General features: G+C 42.1%; 1 protein-coding gene across 1 annotated transcript; it reads left to right on the forward strand.

Annotated features, from left to right (window-relative positions):
• The first annotated feature begins 956 nt into the window (after window positions 1-956).
• LOC131923653 (ubiquitin-like protein ISG15) lies at window positions 957-1,488 on the forward strand. Its single transcript, XM_059278782.1, has 2 exons — window positions 957-990; window positions 1,028-1,488. The coding sequence occupies exons 1-2, from the start codon at window positions 957-959 to the stop codon at window positions 1,486-1,488; spliced, it is 495 nt and encodes a 164-aa protein (XP_059134765.1).
• The last annotated feature ends 8,328 nt before the right edge of the window (window positions 1,489-9,816 follow it).

Below are 9,816 nucleotides of genomic sequence, written 5' to 3' on the forward strand. Positions count from 1 at the left end.
TGATTTTCAAAATGATATGATGTGCCTCTTTAAGTACTTTGTCCATTTTTGAAAAGCAAGAGTAGCATGTTATGGGGAATTTTTACCACTGAGGTTGAAGATGGGAATTTAAATGGTTTTAGTGAGTAAACAGGAAAAGGAGATAATTAAATATATTTAGTGAAGAAGTGATTCATGGAATGAGATACAGAAGGAGGTAATGTGTTGATGTGTCACAATACAGTCGTAAGTATGACTTTCCTGTAATAGTGAGAAGAGAAAACATCCTTGAATTCTCAGACCTTGAATTGCAACCCTCTTTGTGTTAATATTTTATCATTTTCTTCCTCATTTGGGCGGCTTTCAGTTCCCTCTGAAGTGTGGATTGTTATGACTTCAGCTATCAAATAAGATAAATATTGTAGCTTTAGTGCTTTTTAGTTCTGTAGCTACAAGTGTCTTCTGAGTGCTTTTATTTATTTATTTATTTATTTATTGCTGTGGAAAAAACTTGTTGAGATTCTCAAATACTTGATCACAGGTCAGGAATTTGAGCTTGGATTTAGAAAAAGAAAAAGATACACATTAAAAGGAAGTGTATGATTAAAAGTTTTAGGCTCTTAAAACTTGATGGGGCATTCAATTTCAGATGTTTTGACAGACCTTTGAATCTTTTCCATATTTAAGCAACAATGCATTTTAAAACCACTTATTGGGAATTGTCTATGAAAACACAGTCCTGGAATTTTAGGGTTTCTCATGTGACTGCATCATTTAACAAACAAGAAAGCATAATAGTCTTGTTGTTGCAGTCATAGGTCTTAGTGTCAGATGCCAGATTCTCAGTCCTGTGCATGTTGCTTTCCTATACAAATAATATTTGTTTTAAGATGAACAGTTGGAGAGAGAGCAGCTAGAAGCTGAGACAAGCAAACTTCTCAGTTCCTGCAGGGGACCTAGTGCTAAAGCCTATAGCCATGACCCGGGACCTGAAGGTGAAGATGGTGTGTGTGTGTGTGTGTGTGTGTGTGTGTGTGTGTGTGTGTGTGTGAAGAGTTCCTGGTGTCCCTGACTAACTCCATGATGGTGTCAGAACTGAAGAGGCAGATTGCCCAGAAGACTGGTGTGCCAGCTTTCCAGCACCGCCTGGTCCACCCAAGTGGTGAGATGCTACAAGAGGGCGTTACCCTCATCAGCCAGGGCCTCTGCCCTGGCAGCACAGTCATGCTGATGGTACAGAATTGCAACAACCCTCTGAACATCCTGGTGAGGAAGGAAAGGGGCCGCGGCAGTATCTATGAAGTCCGGCTCACACAGACGGTGGCAGAGCTTAAGAGGCAGGTGTCCCAGCAGGAGCAAGTACAGGAAGACCAGTTTTGGCTGAGTTTTGAGGGACGGCGCATTGAAAACAAACAGCCACTGGGGGAGTATGGCCTAACGCCCCAGTGCACAGTGTTCATGAATTTGCACCTGCGAGGGGGGAGGGAGCAGTGGATATGCTATGCCTAAGGCCTCTATCCAGAGCCAATGTTGGTAATAAAAGGGTGATCCAATGGAAAAAAAAAGATGAACAGTTGAGGTTTATTGGACCCTATGTAACTGATATTGTTTATGATAATTTGAGGAGGGATTTTTGTCAAGCCACTTTATTCATGCCTCAGTGTCCTCTGTATAAAATCAACACAATGTTTGTCTTCTGATCCTCTCTGTGGGGGCATTGCAAAGATTAATGAGATGCTTCCAACAGATACTCAACTCCTCGTGTGTAAAATGAGTTTCTTGCCTGGACCCTATGATATCTCACATCAATTCCAGACCTAAAAGAGACTCAAACACTGTAAATGAGAAGAAAGCCTCCTTTCCCTTCTTTTCACTTGCTGACTTCCCTCCCCCTTTGTGAACTCAGCAAGTGGCACTTGCTTCTTGTGGCTCCTGGTTGGATGATCACAACTGCTCTGTGACCCTCTAACCACTGAATGTACTGCTTTGAATTTTCCTCACTGTGGGTTTTGGTCTTCTTCCATTTGATTGGGTTCTTTGGGTGTTGGATACCATGCTTAATTTTTCCTTTGTCACATAGGTGCTTGACATACATGCATCTGGAATCAAATAAAATCAAAATGAATATTTATCAAATCAAAGGAAACCAGAAGATTTTTTGGGCTTCTTAAGGATATGGGTAATGCTGTTAGCATTTATACATAACTATGTGGCCAGTGTGTATGAAGTCTTAGATTATCATCATTTATACAACAGGATTGGCACTGTTTTACATCCTGGCAAAAACGTTTGTGCTTAAAAAAATTACCATATTGATCAACTCTTTATATCTTGGGGTAAGTGGAGAATCATAGAGAGGGGATATAACTGGACATGATGGGACACGTCTCGAGTCTCAGCACTCAAGAGGCAGAAGCAAGCTGATCGTGAGTTTAAGACTACCCTAAGCTACATAGTGACACTGCCTCAAGAATAAAGCGAGGCTAGGGAGAAGGCAGTTGATTAAAGTGCTTGCCAAATATGCACAAGGACATGAGTTAAGATCTCCAGCACCCATGTAAAAACTAACTACTGTGGTACATTCTAGTAATCCCATCTCTGGGGAGCTAGAGACTGGAGGATCTCTGGGTATTGCTGGCCAGCAAGCTTAGTCAATAAGTGAGAGATCCTATCTTAAAAAAATAAGGACAAGAATGATTAAGGAAAATACCTAGCATTGAGCTATGGCCTCCACATCACGCACACGTGAACATGCACATATACATACAAACATAAATAAAACAAAAACCAAAATATACTTTTCTTAGATTCAAATAAAGGTGATACTAGCCAATGCATAGCTGAAGATTAAATTTCTATTATTAAAAACTTGCCATTTTCATTGATTATGATAATGTTTTATTAGGATATAAACTTGCCTGCATTGCTTGGAAAGGAGAATTTCCAGGAATAAGGTGGTAGTTGGACAGAGTGGCCTTTATTGACACTTGTAACCCAAAGCTTCTGCAAATGAATGAAAACCCAGCAATGAGACACATGCCTGTGCTATGCCACAGTGCCCTCTATTTTATAAATGCCTACTTTAAATGTCAATATGTTATTTGTTTTGGGCTCCTTCAATTTTTATCATAAAAAATGTTCATGCTGCCATTTCTCATTCAAGCTTCTAATGACAGACTGTGACCTTTTCCTAGGGGATGGAGGGGGAGGCTGAGTCTGTCTGAGCTCTTGTTAGAAGGAAGCAGTGCTAATAGAAGAGGTTCCATTCCCTTCAACTGGCAAATGACATCCTCTGACTGTAACTGCTGGTCTCTAGAGGGTAATTAAATTCCGGATGGGAAATATACCTATGACTTATATTTAGTAGGCCAGATTTGGGAAAATAAAATATATGCGACCTTTAGGTTTTGGGTTTATAGAGGAATTATTAGCACAGTTGGTTTTGACTTTGTGTTTCCAGAGTGTGGTAGGAAATTTCAATCACCCTGTTGGCTCACATGAGGGCTTAGGACCAGTTATACACATGGAATAAAAATATAACTGAAATTGAAACATAAATTGCTTAAAAAGTCAAGATCCCATAGCTTGCTCTTGAAGAAATGTACTGGTAATTGTATGTATGCATTGCCAAATTGTGTAAGAAAATTAAGATAAAAGGATTCTTCAAATTGGCAAATAGGCAAAGTTGTGGGGCTTCATAAGAATTAGTTCTTACAGTTGAGGAAATGGCTTAGTCAAGTGTTTGCCCTACAAGCTGAGGACCTGACTTGGACTCTCTAGAAGCCGTGTGAATGCTTGGCCTCATCAGTCTTAGCACTGATGAGGTGGACACAGGAGAATTGCTGAGGCTTGCTGGCCAGTCAGTCTAGCCAAATCAGTAAACTGTGAGGAAGAACCCTGACATTGACTTCTGGCTTCCAAATACATAGGCAAACATGAACATTCTTACTCACTTATACACTTATAAACATAAAAACACATATAAAGAAAAATAAGTTTCTAGTAATTTGCTAGATGTGTTAATACAGAGCCTTTGCATACAGTGGTTAATCTTTGTATATAGAGTTTCAAATATATATATTTTGACATTTTCTTTTGGAAGGAATTTTGATGGGAAAATATTTAGTTAAGAAGTTAAGACACCAGCTTTGGTTGTTCAGTATGAAATCTTTATTACTTTTTTCCTCAGGTATGTAGAAAAAAACACACATTTGCAAGCACTTTTTAATTTTTACTAAATCCTTCAAAATTTTTCTTTCTGGGTTGCTAGGTGACATGTGGAGGGGTTAGAAAACAGGTGGTTATAAATTAAAGAAACATCCTTGGGATGATGGCGCTTGCAGACATTTTAAGTATGGGTGATAGTTTGCCAACTGTAGGGCCACAAATAAGAACTGGCTTTAGGAAAAGGAACTGCAATTTCTCCTTCCAGAATACCAAAGACAGTTTGGATCCATATAGTAAGGGAAAGATGCAAAAGCTGAGCATTGTTCACTCAGTGCTAAAGGATAATTGGACTCTGTCTGCAGTGTTACTTTAGGAGGAAATCCAAGTCCCACAGATAATGACTGGAATGTGAAAGATAGAAGACAGGAGAAATACTGATTTGTTGTGTTTTCTTTTTTAAAATAACTTGATAATAGAAATGAGTGAGAAATAAAAATTAATATTTACCGCTCAGATGGAAGAGTTGGGAGTCCTGGCAGTTGGGAGCCAAGGAATACCACAAAGTCACACTGCACAACAAACTTCACACAAGAGATTTGTTGGGAGGGTAAAATCCAGAAGAGTGGCTGCCTCTGCTCAGGTAACAACTGAGCAGAACACAGCATGTATGTTCCTGATCTTGGGGCAATATGAGGGATTGGCAGGATCTTTATTTTCTTGTAGGGCAGGGCCTAGACATTCTCTTGCCTCAGGACTGGGAACAACAGCTGTTAGGACTGTAAGAGAAGTCTGGGGGCAGGGCAGCTGGAGCTCCTCAGGCAGGGGCCTGGCCTCATGTGTGTCTTGAGGGTTTACAAAGTTAATCAACGGAATATCTGCCCGCTAGCATGAATAGCCAACACCAGCTACAACCACGATGTACAGAGTTGCTTATGACTGACTTGAGGTGGGCATTATATAAGGGGGGAGTGTGGTGGTGTTATGGGAAGGGACAGAAATTGTCAGAAAGGTGATAGGAATGTGAAAAGTTTGTAAAATGTTAAGGACACATTTTGAAAAAATAAGTTAAGCTCAGTTTATTTGGTGGTGATGTAACAGGGCACATAGTTCAGAGGCTCCTCCATTTTGTTGAGGCCATTTTAGGTTTGACTAGAATTGATATCCTTGATGAGAAGCCCTGTGGAAAATTATCCAACTCTGTTCTAGGAACCTGAGGTCAAGATGCCTCAGCTAGCTTATCTTAGCTTCTGATAAACTGCCTGCTTATGCAGAACTCTCCTCCAGCTAAATGCTTATCTTAGCTTCTGTTAAATTGTTTGCTTCAACAGAACCTACAGCAGGCAGCAAGAATATACTATAGAGATTCAACTGAATGTAATAAACTATATCTTGACTGACCAAGGAGTCCTTCAAGAGGAAGTCATTTATCAAGGAATATTTGGTGTTATTTAGCTTTTAATATATATCAGCTGTCCTCTGCTGTGAAATTCTTGTGTGCTCATATACTACTAGGCCATATGGCAAACAGTTAAGAGTCTCAGTCCTACTGCTGATCCACTAGGTTACACTCCTGCAGAGCCTAGGAGACAGACAGACTGTAGATGCATAGCTTTGTTTCTTGTGCAAATGAAACTCAGACCATCCATTACCTTCAGGCCCAGTAGCATCATAGAGCTATTGACTCAGGACAATAGGGCTTTTTGCATAACCAGGTGTAGTAAACACTGGAGTGGAATTCCTGGGAAGGCAGAGCCCTGTGACCAGAGAGAAGAGAAGAGGCCAGAGTTTCTCAGAGCCAGGAGTAAGAAGCAAGGAAGGAAAGATGGAGGATGAAGGAACAGAGGATGAAGATGAGGTCAAAAGCATAGGAACTTGTTTAGGACTATGACAGGGCAGGCCCAGTAGGTACAGAGAGGAGCTGAATGTGAGGACAGAGCTGAAGCATATAGACAGGATTTTGTCATAGAGAAATAAAGTTAATGGGTGAAAGAGTATGGTGTATATAGATTCCTTTCCCTCAGATAAACCCATGCCAGATGTAGTGTCTTCCCCAGGACCCTGGGAGGGATTTTCTCAGGGCAGGCCCTTGGGAAAATTCTGATAAGAATTCCCTCCCACACCTCCAAAGCTGTCATGTGAGATGCTAAGATGTGATATTTTTGCCTTCAAAACCCATTGCTCTGGACACTTAGGCTACTTGGGTCCCAAAAACCTGAGTGTAATTCCCAGTTGGCTGGAATAAAGCTTTTCAATTGACTTAAACTGTGTCTTAGTGGTCATCTCTAGTGGGTTCCCCCACCCCCCACACACTTTTTTTATTCATTGGGAGCTTGCCACCCAGCTCCCAAATAAATACACAGAGACTTATTCTTACTTATGAATGCCTAGCCTTAGCTTGGCTTGTTTCTAGCCAGCTTTTCTAACCACTTAAATTAACCCAATTCTTTTCTTCTATGTTTTGCCTCTGGGCTTATTAACTTTCTTTATCTTATATATCTATCTTTCCTCCTTACTCCATGGCTGGCTGTGTGGCTGTGTGGCTGGCCCCTGATGTCCTCCTTTCCTTCTCCTTTTCTCACTCCTCCTCCTTCTTTCTTTCTGACCCTAGATTTCTCCTCTTATTTTTTCTCTTTGCATGCTAGCCCTGCCTATCCCTCTCCTGCCTAGCTATTGGCTGTTCAGCTCTTTATTAGCCCAAGCAGATATTTTAGGCAGTCAAAGTAACACAGCTTTACAGAGTTAAACAAATGCAACATAAAATAATGCAACACAAAGGAACTCAACACATCTTTGCATCATAAAAAAGCCAGGTGGATCTCTGTGAGTTTGAGGCCAGCTTGGGCTACAGAGTGAATTCCAGGACAGGCTCCAAAGCTACACAGAGAAACCCTGTCTCGAAAAACCAAAAATAAAAAACAAAAATAAACAACCAACCAACCAACCAACCAACAAACAAACAAAACTAATATTACAAAACAAAGTCCCATTGAGATCACCAAGACTTAGGGGTCAAAGGAACCCAGGAATGGGGAAATGTGCACTGGCTGGAGAGGACACTGAGAGGGGTGTGCACCCTGAGATGTTTCAGGGCTCCAGGAAAACTCTCTGTGACCGATTGATTGCTACTGAGTGATCCAGAGGCATCCTGAGACTGTCTCTCAAAAAGGCTAACCAAAAGTCATTTTTATCTGGCCATCTCCAGAGGTAAGTTTGGTCTGTGGAAGGTGCCATCTGATTAGAACACAAGAGGGGAAGTTGAATGCAGCTTCAGATTCTGTGTCTGGGGTCTGTGTGAGACATCACCAGAGCTCCTTGTCTGTTGGATGAATGGATGCTCTGTGGCCACCTGTGATGTCTCTGGTCACTGTTGTTGCTTTGTCTGGATTGTTTGTCTTTGTCTCTTTAAGTAAGTCTGTCACTTGACTTTGTAATGGGAGGGGATGTAAGCTGCCTGAGGACCCCTCTAAAGTGTGTGTTAAAACGCAAGTGCTTCTCTGTTAGGGCTGATTATGTTATTTGTTTCTTCCCAAGAAGATTCTGCACTCTGTGAACTTGAGTGGCCCCTTTTTGAAGTAGGATACCACCTGAGGGATCTTTGGGTTCCCTGGGGAGTCAGAGTAGTGTAGAATGTTGTGACTGGCTTTCCTTGTCATTCTGATTAGTTCCTTTACACACATGCTGACCATTGGCTAATGCTAACCATTGATCCACCCCCATGGTTGAAAACTTGTGCCCTTTCCTTGGGAGGCAGGGTCCTCTTGGTCTGGCCAGAGTTCTCAGAGAAGCTGAAAAAACTGCAGGTTCTCCCTACTACACCTGAGGAGATGGACATTCTGCTTCCTTATGTTCCAACTGGACCAATGGGAAATAGGAAAAGGACTGAAGGAAATGGTTCTCCACTGGAGGAGAGGTCAGGAGGCTGATTCTATTACACCTGGTCCCTTTTCTCCCCCAGGTATGCAGAGTTGCTTTGCTAATGCGGAAGCCAGGCAGGCTTTGTCTGAGGCTGTGGGACCATCCTTTATTCTCTCCTTGAGGGTAGCACCAGGACCCAGTTACAGACAAGAGGAAGACAGGGGAGAGGAAAGAGTTCCCCTGACCCCATTTATAGTACATGCCACTTTCTCCACTGTGATTTATATAATTGGAAGACCCTAACCTCTCTCTCTCTCTCTCTTTTTTTGGAGATGCTGCAGACCCTTATCAGCCTGTTAGAAACTTTTCTATATACATCTGCTGTCTTGGGATGATTGCCAGCAGCTGCTAGCCACCTTGTTTATGGCCAAGGAGTGAGATCAAATCCAGATGGAAAGTATGAAGTTGGCTCTGGGGCAGGTGGCAGGCCACTACTGGATGCAAAGTAATTCCAGCTGGGATCCTAGTACCAATGAAGAAAAGAGGGCAATGAATACCTTTCACCAAACATTATTGGGGAGATTAAAAGTGACAGCCAGAAAACCCACCAACTTATCTAAGGTAAGTCAGGCTATTCAAAGACTTGATGAATTTTCCACTGGGTTTCTGGAAAGGCTATGTGAGGCATACTGGATATTTACCCCCATAGACCCAGATGCCTCTGAAAACCTACGAGTCATTAATATTGTCTTTGTCACACAGTTGGCCTCAAACATAAGGTGAAAGCTCCAGAAATGAGAGGGATTTGAAGTGATGAATAGGTCTCAACTCTTGGAAATTGCTCAGAGAGTTTACAACAGCCAAAATTCAGCTGAAGACAGGCAGGAAAACGAATTCTTCAATGCAGTGATTGTTGCCCTTAGGGAAACAGACAAGAGAGAAATAGGGGAAACAGATTGGGGAGAGGAAAAGAAAATGTCTGGAAAAGAACTAATGTGCCTATTGTAAGTAGAAGGGTCACTGGAAGAATGAATGTCCAAGCAGAAAGAAAAAGAGAAAGATCTGTCCTATCCTCCAGCTAGCCCAAAACTGACCAGGTCAGAGATATCTTAGCCCCTGGGAGCCCAGGATGAAAGCTAGAATAGGGGGCAAGCCCATTAACTTTTTAATAGACACCACAGGAGCCCACTCTATCTTGACAGCCCCCCCCCCCCCCGACTCCTTGCCTCTAGGAAACAGCAGTCCAAGGAGCGACAAGACAAACTGCCTACATGGACAACCTCCTAGACTGTAGACCTAGGACAAGTTACTGTGACTCATTATTTTCTGGTTATGCTCAACTGTCCATACCCATTGATTATAAGGGACTTATCACAAAAACTCAAAGCCACCATCTCTTTCATGGGGAACTCAGCTAGTCTAAGTGTAGACTTAAGCCAAGTCCTTACCAATATTTCTAGTCACCTGTCCTCTTTCTGAGGGCTCAACCACAGGAAGAAAGAGCAACCTTCATGCTCCCTGCAGGGACTAAGAGCAAGGTATTCTGATGTTTGGGCTGAGGGGAACCCACTATGTTTAGCAGTGCACTGGCCACCCATCATACTTCAGTTATTAAATTTTGCAAGATTGATATGGGTTAAACAGTACCCCAGGTGCCAGGAGGCCAACCAAGGGATCATCAAACACATTGACTGATTGAAGGAGGCAAGAATTCTTGTCCCCTGCCACTACCCATGGAACACCCCCTTGCTTCTTGTCCTGAAGCTTGCCAGATTCTTGAGGCTTCCAACTGGTACAGGATTTAAGAGAAGTCAA

Source organism: Peromyscus eremicus, chromosome 13, assembly GCF_949786415.1.
Source record: "Peromyscus eremicus chromosome 13, PerEre_H2_v1, whole genome shotgun sequence".
Taxonomy (NCBI): domain Eukaryota; kingdom Metazoa; phylum Chordata; class Mammalia; order Rodentia; family Cricetidae; genus Peromyscus; species Peromyscus eremicus.